At 34.3% G+C, this 22647-nt stretch overlaps 3 protein-coding genes and 1 long non-coding RNA gene across 7 annotated transcripts in view; 3 read left to right on the top strand and 1 right to left on the bottom strand.

The window, feature by feature from the left end:
* The first annotated feature begins 57 nt into the window (after positions 1-57).
* On the top strand, positions 58-1121 carry LOC135172793 (uncharacterized). The gene is made up of 4 exons (XR_010301169.1): positions 58-197; positions 285-454; positions 549-612; positions 985-1121. It is a non-coding gene; the product is annotated as an uncharacterized LOC135172793 (long non-coding RNA).
* Positions 1122-2214: 1093 nt separating this feature from the next.
* LOC135172791 (uncharacterized protein) lies at positions 2215-2673 on the top strand. Its single transcript, XM_064139156.1, has one exon. The coding sequence runs from the start codon at positions 2476-2478 to the stop codon at positions 2671-2673; it is 198 nt and encodes a 65-aa protein (XP_063995226.1). The 5' UTR covers positions 2215-2475.
* A 96-nt stretch (positions 2674-2769) lies between these two features.
* LOC135172767 (GPI mannosyltransferase 1) lies at positions 2770-3965 on the top strand. Its single transcript, XM_064139121.1, has one exon. It carries the CDS (start codon positions 2770-2772, stop codon positions 3922-3924), a length of 1155 nt encoding a protein of 384 aa, XP_063995191.1. The 3' UTR covers positions 3925-3965.
* A 1825-nt stretch (positions 3966-5790) lies between these two features.
* The window catches only part of LOC135172743 (irregular chiasm C-roughest protein-like), a 61005-nt gene continuing 44148 nt past the window's right edge, over positions 5791-22647 (bottom strand). Inside the window, exons 4-13 of one of the 4 annotated variants that reach the window (XM_064139064.1) lie at positions 21605-21805; positions 20983-21110; positions 20198-20349; positions 19216-19526; positions 18353-18593; positions 17462-17605; positions 15374-15621; positions 14259-14494; positions 13162-13291; positions 5791-12402 (exon numbers count right to left, since the gene is read on the bottom strand). In XM_064139064.1, coding sequence (XP_063995134.1) covers positions 12304-12402; positions 13162-13291; positions 14259-14494; positions 15374-15621; positions 17462-17605; positions 18353-18593; positions 19216-19526; positions 20198-20349; positions 20983-21110; positions 21605-21805 — 1890 coding nt within the window. In that variant the 3' untranslated portion in view covers positions 5791-12303. Of the gene's footprint in view, positions 12403-13161; positions 13292-14258; positions 14495-15373; positions 15622-17452; positions 17618-18352; positions 18594-19215; positions 19527-20197; positions 20350-20982; positions 21111-21604; positions 21806-22647 lie in introns of all 4 variants that reach the window. The other 3 variants (XM_064139063.1, XM_064139061.1, XM_064139060.1) reach the window with 3 other exon arrangements.

The raw sequence follows: 22647 nt of genomic DNA on the forward strand, positions 1-22647 counted from the left end.
AACTTAACCAGGACGAGTGTATTATCTTCCGCTGTTTAAACTGGTTTTTCATATTGATTTTTCCACCCACTGAGTATTATAATGTATTTATAATCCACTCAATTGCTGACTGATCGACAAAGTTCTTTGAGGATTTTGCAATATTCCATGGAGGAATTTTAAACATTGCGAAAAGTTTCAGAAGGTTCACACGTACGGTAATTCATCTCGCTTTCTCAATGAAAATTCAATTTTGTTGGTTGAGTTGTTTGGCAATTGTATTACTGACCAAGGGTATTTCCTAGGTGTGAGGTCGTCGGGAGACGATTTGCCTTGTTCGCCCTCTGGTGAGGATCTGGGAAACTACCGTAATGGGAGACCTATCAGCTGATTAGGCGCCAGATCACCATGTGTATGAAATTACATTTTAGGAATTGATAAATCTAAAGAAGTAATGGCGGTCATGAATCTGCTGGTATGCGTTGACTTTATAAAATGATTAGATTGTTAAACGATATTTTATGGTATGTCTGATTTTCACTAGTTCATTATTAATTAAATATTTTCAGAAAGTTGGCAAATGGAAAAGACAACATTGAGGTCGCAAACTTGGGAGTAAAATATCGAAAAAATGTACACAGGTTTTTTATTATGTTAAACGATTGACGATATTTTTTCACTGGCGAAGCGGCGCGGGAGTCGTGCATAACCTAAAATTTCCGGTGAAACTTTGTCGGCGGTCCTACAGTATCATCAAGTATTATTACGATTATTACGTAAGATTTGGTAAATTTGTGCGTTATAAACGCTGTAATTTCAAATTAATTTGGTGGAAAAAATAAGAAAATTGCATGAATAAAACAGACATTTGTAAGAAGTTTGCTTGTAAATTGCAAACATGCTTGAAAGGTTCGTAGATGAAAGCTCACAGGAAACTGAGGTTATGGAACGAGGGATAATGTTAAACGTGCCAGGTTATTTTTACTACTATATTTTTTTAATCAGAAAACGTGTATCAGCCTGCTCGCTGTGAGGAAGTGATCGAGGAGCTCAGGCAATGCTGCATTAAGCATTCGGAGAATTCGGTGGTGTGTGACGGAATTGATATATCGAAACCCTACGAGCACAATACGGTGGATTATGTAAGTAGAGATCTTAATCATTTTTTGTAAAATTGGTTTTGGGACATTGCTTAAACATTGTTGACATTTTTGTCGAGATGCACTACTTTAGTCCGGAAATGATAATTTCTTGGGGCTCTGCATATCCATCTCTTGGAAGACGGCCGATATCTTTACGGTGTATTATTACAGTACCTTATATTATCCGGCGATAAAAGAATTATCTGACGAATGCACCTCACCTCCAACACGGATTATACCCGCATGAGTTCGATTATACTTTTATCGCCGTGTGGCATGCAGTATTTTATGCCATGCCTGAAAAGCGCGGTTTAACGGAGCGAAACAACGTTAGAAGAGCTTTGCATCGAGCTCACTGAAATAAAATTGATAATCGAATTCCATCATGCACTGAACTGAATAGGTCGATACATGTGACCCTTAATTTCAAATAATTTTAGCCTGTCTTAACGTATATGTTATGGAGATGGCAATGTCTTTACCTCATCCAGAGTTGCACTAAATTAATTTCAATTTGTTTTAATGTATGGATGTGTTGTTACAAAGTTTTCATCGCATCTGGTGTCGAATATTCGACTGCCATGGAATTGCGAGAGACATATATTCGACACATTAAATTGACTTTATCATGAAGACTTGGCTATGAATACTTAATCAGCTTCTCTTTTCAAGTTGAACATGCGCTGAATGTTGCATGAGGCAATGAATCACTCAAAATATCCCGGAGAGTGCTCTGCGCACTTTATCATATTACAGAACAATTAACAAAGTTTCAGAAAATGACGATATGTATTCCTCGAACGCATACGGCCCCATGAAGATGGAAATGCCAGACCTTACTGAGTTGGGAGCGTTGTTCGTGAATCATTTCTAAATTGAGTTTGTCGGTCTTTAAATTTTTGTTGTTCGTCCAGGGTGATTGATCAATTAATTTAATAATTATAAATAATGCTCGCAAGAAAAAATCCCTCAGGCGGTCACGGTCCCGATCATCCAATCACGCCAAAATACCAACACTGATCATAATTTAATCAACTCGAGTTAGCAACTCTGGACTTACACAAAAAATTCTTACAGTTAAAATCATCGAAGAAGTAATGACCAACTACGACCGACGTTTATTGAAGGATCAATCTTGGTTCGTTCGATTTCCACGGACCACACAGATTATCGGGTTAACATTAGCGATGGGCATACTCTTCGCCGGTCCAATTTATACATCGTGGACGGCTCAACCTACAATGACTTTTGAGGAAGCCGTTGAATTAAGACGTATGGAAAAAAAAGCAAAATATGGTGATGACGCTTAAACTAGCAGAAATTATCGAATCTAATCTAATCATAAGAAATTGATATGAATTCCGTTAACAAAGCCAAAGAGCGATTGCGAAAGTATCCACTCCTTTTGACAGAGTGTAGAGCACCTGCCGGAGTGTACGCAAAGTGCATCGTAGAAAAATCAAATTTGGCTAAAGACGATTGTTTGCCTGAATTTAGAAAATTCAAGAGTTGCCTGGTACAAGCGGCGGCCAAGAATAAAACAAAATTGTGAAAAAAATTTAACATCGATTCTCAAATAACAAACTCATTATCAATTTGTTGAACTTAGTTTTCATTATTTGTAGTAAGTGAATTTAATTCTGGAATCATGGAATTTAATTTTAAAAGTCACTGTGCATTAGCATTAATCATTCGATTAATTCTAATCGCTTACTCTGACTTTCACGATAAATATTTCAGTGTCCCTTATACGGACATTGATTACAAAGTTTATACAGATGCATCACGTTTTTTATTGAATGGTAAATCCCCATATGAGCGGCATACTTATCGTTATACACCACTATTAGCATTAATTCTCACTCCCAATATATTGCTCCATTCGAGTTTCGGAAAAATACTGTTCTCAGTAATTGACATAATCATCGGAATTTTGATGAAGCACATTTTGATGAGAGGACAGTGCAACGATAAAACATCTGGTATTTGCGCATTAGTCTGGCTCTACTGTCCATTAACAATCGTAATATCGACACGAGGCAATGCGGACTCTGTTGCTGTTATTCTAGTGTTGGTGACGTTAAAATATTTGGTCAGTAATCAGCCTTTTCTCTCGGGAATTATTCATGGTATTTCCGTGCATTTTCGATTGTATCCGATTGCATTCAGTTTGGCGATGTATCTGTCAATGTCGAGTAATAATTTTTTTCCGAATATCCGTCAGCTTAAGCTCGTTTCAGGATGCATTTTTTCATTGGGTCTGTGTACTTTCGTTGGTTATTACCTTTATGGATATGAATTTTTATACGAAAGCCTTTTTTATCATTTAATCAGAAAAGATGCACGACATAATTTTTCTGCATATTTTTATATGCAGTATTTATCCATTGGAGAAAAAGAACTATTTTTTGTTAAATTGCTGAGAATTTTACCACCAGTTATTTTATTGATTGCGCTGTCCATTCGATACTCGCGCAAAAAAGATTTACCATTTGCCATGTTCACTCAAGCTATGGTAATGGTGACTTATAATTCGGTTGTCACATCTCAGTACTTCTTCTGGTATTTATCTCTACTACCACTTTGTTTACCGTATATTAAGATGACAGTGAGGCGGTTTATGATATTGTTCGCCATCTGGATTGGAAGTCAGGGCTTGTGGCTTCTTGATGCATATGCCCTGGAGTTTGGAGGCTTCAACAGCTTCCAGTCGATCTGGATTTCTAGTTTGATTTTTTTCGTTGTTAATGTTAAGATCATAGTGGAAATTATTAATAAGTATAACAATTCGGAAATTGTATGAAAAATATTGGAATATCATGTAATAAAGGCATTGACTATTAATTCTCGATTTTTTTCCTTCTTGCCCATTTTTTTTCTCATTTACTTTCCAATTTAAGTATAACTTTGCTTTTAAGAAGAGGTAATGGTTGAATATGCTGTTCTCTTCAAGGAAAAATTACTGGAAACAAAGTTTTAGCAGTGTCTTTTATCTTTATTTTCAGAGGAATACAAAATACTTATGTACAGATAGTTTCATAAAGTAATAGTAATAGAATTCTTTTTGTTTTTTTTTCTTCTCAAAGGAATGGAGATTTATCATTCATTACTCATGCAATAATAGTAAAATTGTATTCTTCACTTTTAATTCTTTATTCTAGAGTAATTGTGAGCAAAGAGCGTTTATTTCTCCCTTATTCTTTCAATTGGATCGTCTTCGGAGATATGAGTGTAAAAAGTTGTCACATCTTCATTCGCACTTTTCATTATCTCATTAAATTTTATTTAAAAATGTCAGCGTTATTTCTCTACTTGATAAATTCCAAATATGAACGACGAACATGAGACTTTTTCCAACTTTCAAGTAACGACAGTATCAAATTGTTTTCTATTTATCTGCAAAGATGATTTTTAATATATTCATTTGTTTTCTGCAGTAGTTTAACAGTTTTTTTTTGTTTTGTCGTGAGCAATTGATCACCTCTTATCAAGCACAATAACTATTTTCCTTAGTGACACATTATTGTTATTTAATGATTTACTTATTTTGCACATTACGCTGACGCCGTTAATGGGACGTTTCCAAGTTCCATTTATTTAATTTATACAAATATAATTGAATTCACTTTACAAACAAAACTTTCTTCTACTTTCTACTTATATATATAGGTATATATATTTCAATATATATATTTTTTATATTAACAGGCACACTTTGCGTCTTTTATATTTGTTCTTCATTTGAAAATTTATTCTCTAGATTTAAGACGCGGTATAGGTCTATTATCTTTGAACGGCATGCGCCCTCTTCTCTTTCAACACAAGTGTTTTTCATTTCGTTTCCATGCAAATGTTAAATTGACGCTTACACTCATTCATAGTCGCGATTTGTGAAGGATGGACATTAACAGACATTCACAGATTACTCTTGCTCTCTCTCTCTCTCTCAAAAATTCAGTTATAAAATGTTCAAACGAGATGAGTTCGCCTCACTGTTTTTCAATGTCAAGGAACTAGTCTTTTCGCGGAGAACCAATGGGAAAAATCCATCGATCCCACAGATCTCGAAACCAGAAGTGATATTATTATAAAAAGGTTTTTACAATAATCGCACCATTGATCTGATTCCGAAATACAAGCTTCATTCATCTTGCTCAAACATTTCAATTCTGCAATGATACGTTTTTGGTATTGAAAAAAAAGGTGATATCTGAAGACGATCCAATGTTCATTTACAACCTCATAACAAAAGTTACAGTCGTTAACTCGCATAAAGAGCTGTTTTAATTAATTCGTACAGTGACACACGTGACTTTGAATTATGTTTTTTTTTCTCTTCGAATTTTCCTATGACGGCAATGAGAAGCGTATTTATAAAGAAGAAACATAATGCGACTGAGAAACATTATGCTTTTCGTAAAATTTAATTCTATCAAAATGTCAATGTAATTATTTGGTAAATTTCATTGCATTGAAATTCCGATAATTTGTATTCACTAATGCACATGATTTATTAAATTGCCACTTTGAATTCTCAATGAGTAAAGCTAAATATGACTCTGGTTTCAATAAATTTACTATGTATTATTCAACGCATCAGGCTCGTAAAAAGTGTTATGATTTTAATACTTTATTTTTTTGTTACTTATTCATTTTTTTGTTTTCTCTCTCTCTCTCTCTCTCTTTTTGTAAAAATACAAAAGATCAAATTCACTTCTATATATATCTCTCATTTTTTGCACGATTGAGGAAGAAAAATTAAATATTCAATCAATGCACACAATTAACTTTACGAAGATAGTTTTTAATTTTTTTTTATGGAAATACTCGATGATGCATTGTAATGGATTATGACAGAGGTTTCTCAATGAAAGAAAAAACAAAAACACTCAGTTACGACATTATTATGAAATAAAATAATTGATACAGTTTTCATCGTTGTTTGGATAACAGACTATAAATATTGATGTAAATAGATTATGATAAATTAAAAATATACAAAAATTCTTACAGTACAAAAATGGCTTTCAATATAGTAGTCTAATTGGAAATGATAATTATGGAAATAAAAGTATTAATAAAAAATTAAAGCACTTGCATCAACATTTTTACATGTTTGTTCGTTCTTTATTTTTTATTGCCGTTGTGTACTACGGACACATGTGAACTCGAAAGAAAATATTACAGTTAATAACGTAAAATAAATTTTTCTTTGGTAACGAAAACAATATTAATCAGAAAATTATATCGATCGTCAATTACAGAACACAAAACAAAAAGAATAAATTGATTGTTGTTTTATTGGACAGAACAGATCGATAGACAGTAAAGCTATTTGCTTCCATTAAGTAAACTAATTAATTAAGTTCGTGATGGAGATTATGATAATGATAACTGAAACATCAATCGTCAAATATACAAATCAAGGGAAAAATTAAAGGAATTGTTGGCACACTGATAATATTGAGTACGATATGTTTGTGTGTTTATAAAATTAATAATTGATTTTTCATTCGATAGTTTTGGACGAACGGAAGATCTCGTACGAGTGATACATGAGCACCACTGCCAGAGGAAGTTTTTTTTTTTAAATAAAGTTTCTTATCGAATAAAATTTATTATGTCTTTACCCTCGCAAGCAATTGCCGATTAATTTATCATTTAAAGAATTGACATGGATTACAGTATAATGGAATGGGTTTCCCTCTTTTTCGAAGCAGTGGCTCTCTCATTTTTCCATTTTTTTAATTCTTTGTGCATTAAAATCTTAATATTATATAGACATGGATGATACCATTGTACAATCTGCCGTCATAATGTTTCATTATTTGAAAAATTTCTTTCTTGTTCACTATATCTTCATTCATAGTCAGCGTATTTACAAGGCAAAAAATCGGAGGGCCGCTACGTAGCTTATTATGTTACAATTTCTTTTTCCATAAATAATGTTTAAAAAATTCTCTCATATTTTTCCCATTTAATATTCTAGTGCTCCTTCTCTTTCTCACCTCGTTTTCGTATTTTATTCAATTTTTTTTCCACACACTGTACACTTTAACTTTGAAAATGATTGCTGTTCTTTATAGAAAAACAATAAATTCTATGTTTCTTTAAATTACACATATCTATACGTAAATTGACATCGTCCATTACGCTAGTTTGGAATTCTCATTGAGTAGACTGTAGAAGTCAAGGGAAAAGAGGAATTAAAAAAGTAAAGAGGATTAGCAAAATCCATGGCTAAATATCTCAAAATAAATAATTTAGTTGTTCAACAATTGAAAAAAAAAGTTTCATTGTTTCACGATGTATATGCTCAATTTCCCCGGAGTTCATGATGGAGAGTAAAATTAAAAATTGAGAACTGGTGTAGGGTATTTTCTCCGTTTGGAATTTCACACTCTTGAAAAATGGAAAAAAATGTTCTGCTTTATTTATAGAAGGGTGTCAATAGTGTTTAATCTATCAATTTTTTTGCATTATAAATTCTATCCTGAAAAGTAGAATTTTTTTTTGAAAATCCTGGCAATAATAATAGTGAAGGAAGTCTTTGAGTGGAAATTCCATTTGAAGCCGCGAATATGTTGAATGGCTGAAAGGATTGATTATGCAATGGGAACGTGCGGTGCACGTGGAAATTTATCAAAGAACTATGAATCTCCTCATCTGAATGTGTAATGAACGTTACGGAGGGGAGTGAATAGCCTTTGAGCGTCAACATCGAGGGAATATGAAAATTTTGTAATGTTAAGAGGTATGAGAAGGGAGATTTGGGCAATGGGGGAGAGGGGGGGGGGATTAATTGAACAGTGTGGTTTTGAAACAAGTCATACGCATAAAATGTTTATACCCATTCCAAAAGGGAATATTCAAGTTCATAGTTGATGTAATTTTCAAGCGTGTAGACATACCAAAAAGGAGATTAATATTTACTTCCAGTTCAATGCAAGTTGAAATGAGTTTTGTAGGTGGGAGGGGAAGGGGATGGAGATGGTTACATAAGTGACACTTTGTACTTGAGCCTTCAGCCAATATTTCCGACTACGTCTGATTCTAATAATGTAAAACATCAAGTGCAAATGATTTCATTATTCCATAAAATGAAGAACAGGTCAACAATTTGATAATTGCAACGGTGCGTTATTATGAGGAAATAACTCCTTTCATTAGGTGATTTCAATCGGAGGGAACGGGGAGTATCTTTCTAGACTGTTATTGAGTGGAAAGCTTAACGCCGAGAAAAATATACAGTTTATATTATGCTCTATGTCGCTCAGTCGAATTTAAAATAGATTATGTTCAGTATCAATATGATATAAGTACACAAATGTATCTGTTTCAAATTTTTTTTTGTTCTTGCATTTACTCTTCTAATCATTATCTGCCGGATGATAATTAAATTATCAGTAATTTTCATTTCACTGTTTCAGTAATATCGATGAATTAAAGACAAATCCGGTACACTCTTCGATAATCGCTATTTGATACAAATACGTTTGTTCCCTCTGAGGGATAAAATTTGCAAAATATAAATAGACTGTTCGAAGTTTTTATAGATCATTTTCACGATGGTATCGCTGCTTAACTCGAAAAAAATCATTCAACTTGACGAAATATTCCTGTCGATAGGGGCGATGAAAGCGACTAAAAATGATTCCATCACGTTCGTTATCTTTTTTTATTCGTGTGAAAAAATTCGCCGTCCATCGATTAGGCAATGCTAAATTGGTTTGTTATTCCCATATGATGAAATTCGTATTTATACACAAGTGCACATTAGTCATCCAAATTAATTCGCTATCGATTTGTAGATAATTGAATTTCGATAAGCACTGTTATACTCGTTGATTAATATTGCAGTGGTAAAACGTAACGAGTAACATACTTTCAATCCACTTCGTCAATTTTATGTATTCATTTGGTAAACGGTTAATCCAGGATAACAATGTCAATGATATTTTTCATATTGCATTTCACAAATAATGAAAGGATTAAGTTTTTCTTTTAAGCATTTGTGCACCGTATTTGACTCATTACATTTTACACACAGTAGCATTGAATAAACAATGGTAATCGAATGAAATTGAAAACTATTTAAAAATGTCATCGTTGCGACAAATTGCATCGACCATATCCGACCAATAATGAATACTAATTTCCGAATAATCCAAGCCGACGAAATTCACATAATTTAATTAATAATTGACAGATAACCAATTGAGTTTTACAGGATGACCCACGGCTTTAAGAAGGCGTAAAATTTGTTCTAATAGTCAAAACTTATATAAACTTTCTAATTTTAACATCACCGCTGATCATCCCCATCATTGATTGTTTATTACTTGTTTTTCTCGTTACCACTTATTTCTCTCAGTATACTTTTTTCATCTAGACAATTTCATTTAATTAGAAACATTACATTACAAATGATGTATGATAGGTCGCACTGTCCCTTGAGAATGAGATGAAATTATTATCAATAAATGAATAATAGCAATTCATTTATGATATCTATATACATTTATTTAATCTCTCATTTTTTTCGCTCGAAATTCCAATAAGCAAAATATCCCTAAAACCTGTATTGCAAAGATTTTATTTGGTACGTAGCCGAAATAAATGTGACTACGTAACTACTTTCTCATGCTGATCATACATAATCAAACTGTCAAAAAGTATTAAATAGTTAACAGTTAACGTTATCATAAACATTGTACATAATTTTCATCTTTTTAATTTATCTTTCCTTTCTTGTATTTCAATGACCGAAAACGTAGTTTAATAAGCCGAGAATAAATCGACGTGAGGTCTTGAGAAATTCGTTAAATGCCAAACGTCAAATTTATTCGATAACTAAAATGTCATTCTCTGATAATCGCTGTTTTATTTATTAATGAATAGAGTTTAAACAATTGCACTTAAATTTTGTCGCTAAAGAGGACAATCTACCAATCGAAAGACACATCGTAAGCCCGAATCCACGATTTATTAATCTCTTCCATCATCACTGATACGATAGTAATATTTCTCATTTCTCATTGAGAATTATTCACTTGTATTTGCGAGAAATAGCTTTCACCAGTGACTCAGTCTCAATACTAACTAAACTTACAAAATACGGTGAGCAATAATTTCAGTTATTTACACATATTATGTTACAGACGTAAATAGTGTAAAGAGACTTTTTCTTCAAATTTTCACGACTACGAAATGGATGATGATTTTTTATAATTATCATTAAAATTGCACAATCCTTGTGATTCTTTGTTTAATCCTCCGAAGGATTGTTTTTTCTTCAATAACGCAGCCTCTCGAATTGTTTCGATAATTGAATAGGCTACCCTGTTTCGTTAAACTCTGCCAGTGATTATTTATCCCACTGTTAATTTAATGCCACACAATCTCATCACTTCAACATTATTATGTCCATCGAATCGAACTCGAATAATTATCCCACCGTATTAATCCCGTTTCAGAGAGTTCCATTCAAATTTTATGCATAATAATAATATCACAACGATTTTAAAAAAAGTGGTGAAATTGTGTTTCTCATAATTTAATTCATCGATGTGATAGTCAATTCATCGAGGGCTTTGTATCTATTCTATCATTAATAAATATATTGTTTTGATAATTCCGGCGAATGCAGAAAATATTCCACATTTTGGCGAGTTCAAGAAATAAAAAAAAGAAATCTCACTTATGCTGCACATTGAGTATTAATATTTCAGTTGTAAAAACAAAAAGAAAAATCACATCATAAATTTTTCATTCCATAATATCTTCTCCCGTTATTTAGTATACATATAGTACAGACAGCCCTTTTCACTCCGCAGTGAATGTGGCTCATTTTAATAAAATTATCTTTAGTGCCATCAAACTATAGGCTCTATGTTCGTATTGACAACAGATTCTGTAATATAATATTCATATAATTCTAAATGACTTTTGTCTATCTACGTTACAACGACAATAGAGAGTTATTAAACTCCCTGCCACGTTGACTCTCGTTTGCAATTTTAAATATTTCACGAAAGGAAATGCCCGTATTCTCTAAACAATTTCAGGCCAATTGAAACTTATTATGTTATACTCTCTGTATTTAATAATAAACTGAGTATTTTCTAACCCAAATTCGGGCATATTGACATTGATTTAAACATCAAAGTTCTCACGTAGAAATTATCTCCAGCCATCTCCATCAACATCGAGATAAAGTTGAAGATAAAGATATTCAACTAATGGAATAGTTAAATGTCCCTCAGGCAATTTTCAACTGTGCAATTAACACTAACAATACCATTCATTCATAAACAAACATCGAATGAAGAACGAAATTGTATAATGAATTGATTTTAGTTTGCCTGAGTTGAAAAAAAAGGGCAGTGAATGTAGGTATTAATACTTAATGCGATTTTCTAGTGTTTAATAAGTCGAAGATTGTCATTATCGAGTGGTTGTTTATCAGAAATGATAATGGTATGGCATCCACTCATAAACTTTCCCTCATCATTTCAATTCAATTCAAATAAAGGATGAATCGTTGTTAAACGAAAATTGAGTCGTAGTCAAATCTTCGTAATTTCCTATTCCAATTCTGACACTTGCCTTCATAAACAAGAGTTGATTTTTTGACTTTGTGTCCGGAATTATGGGAGACAGACTCACAAGATACATCCCCAAACATCATATTTACAAGCATGAGTTTCAATCTCTTGGACTCGAGTTCCGGGCCATCAGGTTCAGAAAGTTTTACATTTGTTTTTGGTTTTTTTTTTTGTTGAGAATCATTAGCTGCAGTTGAGTATTTCACTTGAGTCATGTTAAAGCTCTCTTTTGGTGTTCTATTTCGTTTTCTTAGTTCATTTACAAGGCGACGTTGCGCATTGAATTTTTCTTCAATAAGCCGGCGATGGTTATCGCTCGCAATTTGCAACTGTTCTAGTACGTTGTTGATTCGCTCGATTGAGTCACCGCTGCATTGATACGGAAGTCGTTCAAGTTCCACTGCTAATGGGGAATATTCAAAATTCAGAGACTTCGAAAATTCGCTGACGCGGGATGACGAGGATAGGGATGTATTTATGGTTGAATATGTCTTTGGAGAACTGGCAATATCATGAGAAAGTCTGTCATTGCAATAGTAATCTCGTCATGAGAGATTCTACTTGAAATCCGTATCTCATACATGCGTTGCTAGTGTACCCGTACCAGATGCACGTTTGACTGTTGCTACACCACCATTTGGACCCCCGGTAATGTAATGCGCTGACAGGGGCGCCTGAAATCATTTTTTTTAATTCATGATCATTTATCTGTACAACACGTGAAATATAATTAAGTACTTGCTCGTGTAAAAGAAAATTTATAACTCTAGATTGTTCTCTCTGTGAGGGAAACGCGGTATAAACTATTCGATGATTGAAACAATTTGATTTTTCAAAATAACAGCCGAAAAAAATTATTTCCGAGAGGTGAATTATTTTTTCTCGTGCACAATATAAAAACGCCTGAGTCACGACGCCGCTGGAAACCCATTTAAAGCACTCGAGATTACAGACAGCATTGGGAATATTTCCATCGAAACAATCAGGTGACCAAAGTCATCGAATATTTTACCTTCTTTTGGCGGCTCTGAATTTCATAAAATACGTATATTTATTCAGCTGCATAATCCGAAAATGAATTCAGAGCTGACGTAAAGCCCACTGAATTCTACATTTCTTCGAGAAAAGTCATAAAATATGGGAAATTTATTATTGAAAATCCCTTTAAAAAATCCAGCAAACCGACATGCTTGGACAGATTCGTCCAGACATGCTTGATTATTGGAAATATTTTTTTACTCATCAGTGGTGCATCCCTCGTCCCTCACCAGTCAATTAGCTGGGCATTCCCAATGTTAAATCCTACCATAAGAATTCATTGAAAAATGTTTAAGAAAAAATTATAAGCCAACAATCTTAAGACTCTCGTTTCGTTGACGAAAAAAAAAATCATTGCAGGGGTTAAGAAAATCATTAGATAACGCTTGCATTACCTGTGGTCCGGCACCGTTGAGCGTACTCAGGCTATTCATTCGCATGGCCTGAGTGTAAGGGGGTGGTGCTGGCGTCACTCCTGGTATGGCCGTATGGGGCGCGTGCCTGAGTTGTTCAGCGGCTGACATTCTGGTGATTAAAAAAGATGACGGGGATAAGGAAAGGGCTTTCAACTGATGGAATTTTTTACACAACTCACTAAACTCTTTCGAAAAATGGCTGTGAAAATTCGAGAATTCGTCAACATGCTTATAACACTATAGATTATCTCTTGTAGCCATTCAACAACATATTTCAGTTCGCAATTATGTAGTCAGAATTTAATCTCTTTAAGATCTGATGTATTAAAGCTTCCTTATGGATAATTAATAAGTCGAGAAAAAATAGCCAGCGGACATCCTCTTTTAGCCTTTTTCGCCAAGCGATGTAATGAATTTTAAATTTGTCTGGTTTAATGTAATTATGGCAGATTGATTAGTTTACAAAAAAAAAACGATGAAAAGGAAAAACTAACACTAAAGGGAATTTTATCCTCGTTCATTTCCGTAATTCCAATATTTGATTCATCGAGGATATCGATATACAATTAATACGAAATTATGGAGGGAATTATAGACGATTTTCCTCTTTTCCCGATGACTTTACGGGAATATTCAAAGTAGTATGAGAACTGCTGATACTGGTAATCTACAGTGAGGGCTTGAAAATTCAAAGACTCAGCTTGAATCCAAAAGGGCTTTCATCGAAAAATTCGCATGGAAATCGCCGACAGTGTGAGTATTAAATGGATTCAATATCACCGAACTCGTCAATCAAATGTTTGAACGTTTGTACGTTTTAGATTGTTATTCGTCCGGGGGAGGGGTGGGGAATGGCTGCCGATCTTATATCGTAGTCCGATAAGATGGTCAGTCTGAAAATTGATCATTTCATTTGCGGGAAAAGCGCAGTATTGCTCCACGAGCTTTCAAATAATTTGAATATTCTGATTGACTTGATCAACCTTAACCCTATGAACTGTCTCACAAGTCTCGAATTCTAAAGACAAATTCCGTATAAATATTAATGCTCTCATGAAATCTCCATAGACAATTACCTTAGGTATGGATTGCCATATGCAGCCGAGAATCTCGGATCTATTATTGATGTAGTCTGTGGTGTGGTATTTCCCAAATTGGCCGAACTCAGGCCAATTTTCTTCGATGCCAATATACCACTTGAGGGTATACGACTGAGTGATTCCCGCGATGCCCCAATTCCCTGTGTGCTGGGTGGCATGTAGTCCCTCGTATAATCGACATAGGGCACATAACCGTTGTTATTACTGCCATCCTGTTAATTTTGATAAATGCGTTACAATCATAAATCATTGAATAGGTATTCTTTTGGATGAAATTAATGGCTTTGGGGGAGAACGCCTTAACAAAGGCTTTCAACTGTGCCTGCTTGTAATCTTTGCATAGGAATAATTGAAAGAAATGAGAAAAATTACTAATTAGCTAGAGTGTAGGTAAAGAATGTGAGAAGTGAGAATAATCGTGGAATTATATTTTTTCCTATTTACTCGGAGGAGTGGTTTCTGGCGAACGTGAGCTGGATTAGATAGCAAACAAATGTCCAATTTTCAGACACTTTTTACAGACATTTAGATGAATTTTAAAAATGAATTCAATTGTTTGGAGACCTGTTGAATTTAATATTTAACATATGTATTTATGTGTTCAATATTTTTCATCAAATTCTTGTTGGGGGTTTTCCAATGACTCAAATGTGTGTACAAAACAATTGTGAAATTGAGACATGAGTGATTGTTGTCTGAGCGTCCGTCGGTCTTCAATCCCGGCCACTTGACGCCAAAACAAACTCCTTTATCTTAGACATTGATATAAAATCCACAGCATTCACTGACAATAATAATGCTAACAATAATACAAGTTCATTCATAATATGAGGAGACTGCTGAATTGGATAAAAATGCTTCAGAAAATAATGCTAGTAAATACGGACCCCTGGATACAAATCTCCGGGAAAATTTATGAACAAACAATTAGTGGAGATTGCATTACCCACAAGTTGCATTAATAAAATTTTCCTCACTAATGAATGAGTTACAATCATTCACGTAGCAATTAGTCAGGAAACGTTAAGGTGTAAATGAATATACCAAAGTGGTAAACATAAAATCAATGAGTGAGTTCTGTTACTACTTACTGTGTTCTTTGGTGGAAACGAGGGTTCCGTGTAGTCGGCGCTGTATCGATAACCAAGTGGATTAGGTACTGGGCCAGCTAGAGCCAAGGCATTTACACCCCTTGTGCTGCCTTCTCCCTCACTGTCTAGAGCGGTCACGCTTTCCGCGTTGCTCACGCTAGATCCAGCGCGTATATCTGCCTTGACGTCTGAGAGATTACTACTGCGATCACTTTCACGGTAGCGATCTGCGTTTAAATCTGTCTCTTCTGTTGGCAAATGAGGAAAATAAAAATTCAGTTCAATAAAAAATTCAAAATTTAACGAGATGAAATCTGGCAAGTTCTGTAACATCATTTGCCAATAAAAACGTTCCAATATCCAACTCCTTTTTAATTTACATTTTCAATTTAACAAATTTTTAAAATGACTTTTATTTTTACATTTTCCCTAGTCGTTTTTGCATAACTGAAAATTCAATAACTTGACGGGTGAGGAAAATCCGTTAATTGAATAATTAAAATGGAAAATCACAATGTTAGTTAAAAAGAGAAGGAAGAAAACTGAATTAAGCACCTGTAATTTATGAAATGTAGCTTCTGTATGTTCTGCAGTAAAACTCATTCTATTTTGAAAGAGGAAAAGTCACTCTCTGTTGGGAGATGGATTTTTAAAAATTCACGGATTTTTTTTCTCTGTGCACGTTCATACCCGAGGGCTTCATGACATGAATATATCTTTATCCGGAAATCAAAGGGGACTAAGTGCGATCTTTAGGGACTTCCTTTGTGAATAGCAAAAGTGGAAGTTCTTTTGTGGTTAAAAAGAATTACGACTGTCATTTATTTTATGAGCAAAATTTTAAACTCCGAAAATACGATGCCGCGGAAATTGCCATTCGATCGGATAGTTACCGTGATTTCCATTTTAATGGTGTATTTATGTGAGGTAATCAATAAATCAGTATACTGAGACACAAATTTGTGTTTGGTAAAAAATTATTTTTCTTGAGAGAAGCATTCATTTTTTATACCTCTCTTGATTAGGTTTTGACTAGAATAATCATATTATTGTAGGCAACAATCATGTTTTATGTGATCTTCACGTGCAAGCGTATATAATTAGTTTAGTACTGTACGGCGTGGCACAAAAATAATTATTCCGCTCAAGTTAATAGATATTTGGTAAATATACTTTTTTTTCTCTCAGTCCAACCGTGAATTCGAATAATGTCAATCGCGGAATGAGGAAAAGAGGAGAGCGATGGAGAAAAAATTATCAGGACCTGCAGAGCAACTCATTTATCTACTAATTCATTCCAGTGAGAGCCAGCTTTTAAAATTACGCTCACGTTGTATCAATCCCACAGTCACAGTTTTGGCGTTCGCTGCATGAAAATTTATTTTCTCTAATTGCTTATTATTGGGTTGAGTGAATGTGAATGAATGTTGTTAAAGACATTTCAAAGGAAATTAAATGAAGAAAAATTTTCAAAGGAACTGTTAAGTCCTATAAATACTGTATATTGTTATTTTCTTCTACTGATATCGTTCAAAAAGTATTTCCCCACTCGGAGGCGTCTTCTTCTGCTCACAAATGCTCCAGCATATAATCGTTCGGTTCCCCTCTGCCCGAGCATTCATCAGTTCATTGAAATTGTCATGACAAAGCTGTCGTACAACCAAGTTGGATTTTCTTAAGTGTGAAGTAGTACACTTATTTTAGTCTCGGAGAAAATAACTTAATTTGATCATTCTCGAGTAGCTGAGTAAATATTGGTTTATAGTGCAGGCTTTGCTAACGGTTATTGGTACATAATCTTTTGGCTTTGTTTTAATCTCGTCAATTCAGTGAAGACTATGAGCAAATTGATTAATTAAACTCAAGTGGCGAACTTAAATTTTTTTAGTTCCCTCAAATTTATAGCTAGTCCTTTTTATGATAGTGCGGCGTCATCAACGAAGATTGAGCCAAAAACTGATAATGTTTGTCTACGCGCTTCTAGTTTGTATCAGTTCAGGGAAATTCGTGGGAATTTTTAATTCAGTACCAAAAAAACTTATATCTAGTGAAATAGAAAAAAATGGAACTGTTACTTACGATACTTACGCAAGTCGTTCTCCGCAGTCTGAGCTGATCTGGCTCGTGGTTGTTTAATCCGATCACGACAGTGTAAAATCAGAACCACAATGATCCCAATGAGGATGAGACATACCACCAGTCCAACAATTATCAGGATAAGTTGCCAATCGACTGGAATCAACGCTGAGCGTCATGTCTGGTTTAATTTCATGTTTTCGACTCAAGAGAAAATTATGGATAGTTAACCTAGAATGCGCTTCCTTACACATTTAAATCGCTCCCTAGAGTTAAAAAGTATCAGATCTTGCTAATTTAATTTAATTCTAATTAATAACTTTTTGAAATTCGTAACAAAGTTCGTAATAGAATTTAGTTCCTCTAAATTTACTAAAAAATCATGGTAAATTAAAAATTAAATTTCCCTCAATGCTCTTTCCAATTTAAAATACTTTAATTGTGGCATGAAGAATTAATTTATCAATTTCATGAATTTTCCAGTAATTTTCATGTTCAGAATAACTAATGAATATTCTCAAATATTTTGTGGTCGCCGTTAACATTTTGATAACGCAATCTTAATGGATAGAGACTTGATTTTCCAATAAAGCTCAATCCTGTAATGATGTGTCACGATGAATAGAGTACAATAATAATTTGGATCTATTCAGATGCAGTCAAATCAATAATGTCTCTCATTTCATCGAGTACATTATTCAATCTACAATTAGGTATTTTCGACTCGCCAGATTACATAAACTATTGAATTTCAATCAACTGTGAAATTATAATTGAATACAATCTGGAATAATCATTGGAAAATAAAAATTCGGTGATAATTCATTATTTTGAATATGCAAAATTTCTTTCCATATGATAAAGAATAAATAAGCCCATCTGAGCCCTGTAAATTTCGCTTACCATGAGTCGTAAGTTTAATAATGACTGAGTCTGTACCAAAACTATTGGTAACAGTACAGTTGTAATCCCCAAAGTATGTCGATATAGGTTCCAAAAGTGTAACAGTGCTGACAACTCTCTCTGGTGTATACTCCTCCTGTACGTAGAATGGTGTATTGTTTGATGAGAAATTTAGCTCACGACCAGCGAAACTCCACACAACGGAATCAGCTTTTGGCACTGATATTGCAGTACATTTGACCTGGAAAGATCCCAGGAAAAAAAAAGAAAACAAAAAAAAGGTAAAACACGTGAAATGACAAAATCATTATCATCAAATGCGGGTAGTATAACTGGTTATCGACGTTAACGATCTAGATAACCCTTTGTTCCTGTTCTCTCATTCCTCCTGTTCTGTTCTGTTTCGTTTTTCCACTCTGATACAACTGGCAGCAGAGATGGGTTAAAATTGAGACTAAAATTGTTCAGTTTCATGTATTCACGTTTTCTATGTATACGTGCCACTGGGTTTTGTAAACCTCTGAGTTGGAAAACCCACACATAAAATGTTGGCGAATTCTGAAACGAGTGGCCCAGTTTGCCCAGCGTCCAGTCACATTTTACGGTGGATATTTGTACGTAGATATAACGCTCTGTTTGAGTCGAAAAGGAAGGTAAAAACAAGAATGATAAAAGAAAAAAAAACAATATGGGAAAGATTGTCACAAGGATCGATTCTACCTTCTTCTATCTAGTTTTCCATTTTGATTTGTTTCGTTGTTTCATTTTCTGCTTTTACGATTGTTCCTTCAAAGAATCGGCAGGAGGGAGAGGATGGAACAGTGTTATATGAAATAGTGGAGCGGATTCTTTGTTTATTTTACCTTGACTACACCTTCATCTGGCACATACTGGGTCCTTTGTGATACAATGCTCGGTGGTGCACGAATGAAGATGTTGGCGTATCCAGTCAATTCTGGAAATCCAGCCACATGTGCTTTGCAGTAGTAACGTCCAGATGTATCGGGACTTACTGCTACACTTATATTTGGACTAGTTGCCACTATCCTGTCTGAATCCTCGTGAATCCAGAGGATTTCCGGTGTTGGATTACCATCCACATCGCACTGAAGAATCTCGGTTGCACCGTAATGGGTTTCTACGGATACTGGTGGATGACGGAATTGGGGACCATCTGAAATAACGTGGAGATTGTAATTTTTATGTTCGAATGCAAGCTTTGCGATTGTTCATACTTGAGACTCGGGTTTTTATGATGGGTGTTTTCTTGATGGAAATATGAACAAATGAATAAAAACCTTCGATAGATATCTTCGGGCATTGTTGAATTATTCTACAAAACTGCATTTAGAATTATGTGGATAATATATGATGATTACTTAATATCAACTGAGAATATGAACATCTGGAATTGTTGAAAATTTGTTTACACATCTGTTTCCAGTCACTAGTTCCATTACTAATGAGCTAGTGAAATAACATGTCATGTAGATATGGGAGAAAAAAGTATTTTGCATGAAAATGCTTATGGAATATTTATGACACTTTGGACCCGGAGTCACAATGTTTAATTCCAGAAATGTTATCAATGCATTGTTCTGTTGTTTCTTAATTTACAACCGCTAATGGTAAGACGTTATAAGCTGCCATAGAATAATATTCTTCGAAGGAAAACATCTTGTGGTGATTATTAGATTAATAAAGTTCGTGGAAAGTATCGACAATTTGTCATGGGCACTCAATGGATGAATTCTAATATAACGAAACTTTGCAATCCTGATTCATCTGATCTAGAGGACGTCACAACGGTCAATAATAGACAAAGCATCGAAGCATGATACTTACAAGTTATATCCAGGGTTTCTGTTTCCTCGCTTTTCCCGACCTCGTTGTGAACTTCACATTTTATGATCGCATCGTGTAGCTCCCGGGTGGCATTATGGATTATCATCTCTGTCGTATAGTCCCCTATTACCGTTTTCTCGTTTATGTACCACCTGTACAGGATAATATTGGAAAACATTGTTATGCGCGAATATGTGTGAATGGTTTGAGCATAATAAAGACGTAGAGGCTATTTGTTTATTTTGATAAAATTGCAACTGCATTTGAAAGACGACAATGGATATTCGATATTTTACATTACTGGAATAAATCAGTAAAATTTAGTTCGAAATAGCTAGGTAATTCGCCATTGTTGTCCAGGTAATAACATCACGGCGGAATAGAAGTGTGTAAAAATGTTACGATACGTTATGAAATCAAATTATGATGGTATTACAGTATGACAGCCATATACTAACTAAATAGTGCATTTGCAAAAAAAAATTGCCAGATGACAAATCAGTGAACACCATAGTCCTGTAATTTGTTGTAATTTTTGGACATATTCTATGTGGCTATCATATCCTATCTAAATTACAGAAAAAATTTATTCAAATTATGCCAAAAAATGTAACGTCACGTGAGTGTAATATGATGGCCATTTTTGCAGTTTTATGTGTGACACATATGTTCGGGAAAATACTCTATTTACACGGACAATTAGATCCGTCTTTTCTCTATATTTTTTCCACGATCTTCATCATTGTGAAATAACTAAACAAAATAAGTTATATTTTCACACTCACCTGTATTCCATTTCTGGAGGATTAGCTTCGGCACGACATTTAAATCTCAGTTCTGAGCCCTCGACAATTCGTCCATTTTTAGATAAACCCGAACGGATTTTTAACGAAACTTTTGGGGCATAACGTACCTACAAAGATGAATTAAATTGGATTAAATTTTAATGGAGAGTAATTCACAGAAAGGAAATAATCCCTGAGTTTCGAACATCTGTGGGCTCAATGGAAGAGGAGTTTGAGAAGTGTACACTTTATGATATTGAAGTGCGAAAAATAAAAAAAGTGGCTCATGTACTGCTCGCAGTGTATTGCGAATTCTAGTGAACACCGGGCGCCACTCATTATACGAGTGGAGGTACTAGTGCATATGTCAGACAGAATCTTAATTGATAGGGACCCGAATCGCTTAAAACAATTAAACAAATTGATAATTATTTATTCTGTCCAAATAGATTAGTTAATTATCAATCAATAGGCTTGAATATAACCGGTTGAATATTTGCTAATCCTATGTATGAAAGTACAAGCATATAAATGAAGTTACCCACGTAAGCCGTCGGCTTTAACTTTATGCGGAAGACTTTTTCTGAGTGTACTCTTAGATAGGGGAAAATAATTTTTTTACCTCCACACGTAATTTAGCATTCTGCGGTGTGCGATCAGCCGCATTTTGGCTCTGACACGTGAACGTGGTATTATGATGTTCCTTTCTCGGCATAACTTTCAGGACGGATTTAACGCTGAATAATGGGCCATCCTCGTACTTTTCAATTGATGTCTCAATACCCGAGTGCAAAACATTACCTAGTCCATCAATCCACGTAATCTGCAACATTGAACAAAAGGTAAAGTTATTGATGGTCCAGGTTATTATCCCAGTCAGTCAATGGGATTTCCAAAGTTTCTAATTGTGGAGAACTCAATCAGAAATTGAACACGGGCTTTACATGTAGTTGGTTTCATCTTCTGACAATTGATTCTGGGTCATTGATGTTGTACTCAATGAATTGATTTCTCTAATGAATATGAAACCCCTATAATTAATTAGGGAAACGCTAACTTAGGTTGACGTCATTTCAACTGTAGAAGGGAGGAATTAAATTATTATAGCACTTTATCAAAGTGTATCATGAGTCATCGATACTCCATTTCTATCCTGAAACTTAATGCCTGACCCACATTAATATATGATCATCAAATTTCATTTTAGACCAGAGACCAATTACTGTATCAATAGAACAAAGATAGCAATCGTTCTGAAATTTTCAGTAGAACGAAATTTTATTAAGTCGCCATTGTCTTGATAATGATAATTTACAGTGATGGTTGAAAAATAAATTTTTATACACTCCAAGGTATTGAGATTGTGAAGTATGGAATACCAATTGATCAACGAAGAATTGTGAGAAGCGACACAGGAAAAAAATGAACTGATTCTGTTGTTATTCCTAGATCCAGGAAATATGTACTCTCACACCGGTCAACAGGTCGAATTCAATTTCGTTTCCCACTCAATTTCCAAACTAATAAAGAAGTTCTTGTGGTTGCTCCCAATTCGGTGAACTTTTATCCGCTTGATGCCGTATACATTTCTCTCCCCAGTACGAAAGTTTGAGAGCTTTTCACTGCTGGTAATTCTGATCAGTAAGTTTACGGAGGTCTTTGGAG

The sequence above is a fragment of the Diachasmimorpha longicaudata genome, chromosome 2 (assembly GCF_034640455.1).
Source record: "Diachasmimorpha longicaudata isolate KC_UGA_2023 chromosome 2, iyDiaLong2, whole genome shotgun sequence".
In the NCBI taxonomy this organism is placed as follows: Eukaryota; Metazoa; Arthropoda; class Insecta; order Hymenoptera; family Braconidae; genus Diachasmimorpha; species Diachasmimorpha longicaudata.

Excerpts from the sequence above, each read along its gene's own strand:
- LOC135172767 (XM_064139121.1), top strand. The coding sequence starts at position 2,770 with ATGGAATTTAATTTTAAAAGTCACTGTGCATTAGCATTAATCATTCGA.
- LOC135172791 (XM_064139156.1), top strand. The coding sequence starts at position 2,476 with ATGAATTCCGTTAACAAAGCCAAAGAGCGATTGCGAAAGTATCCACTC.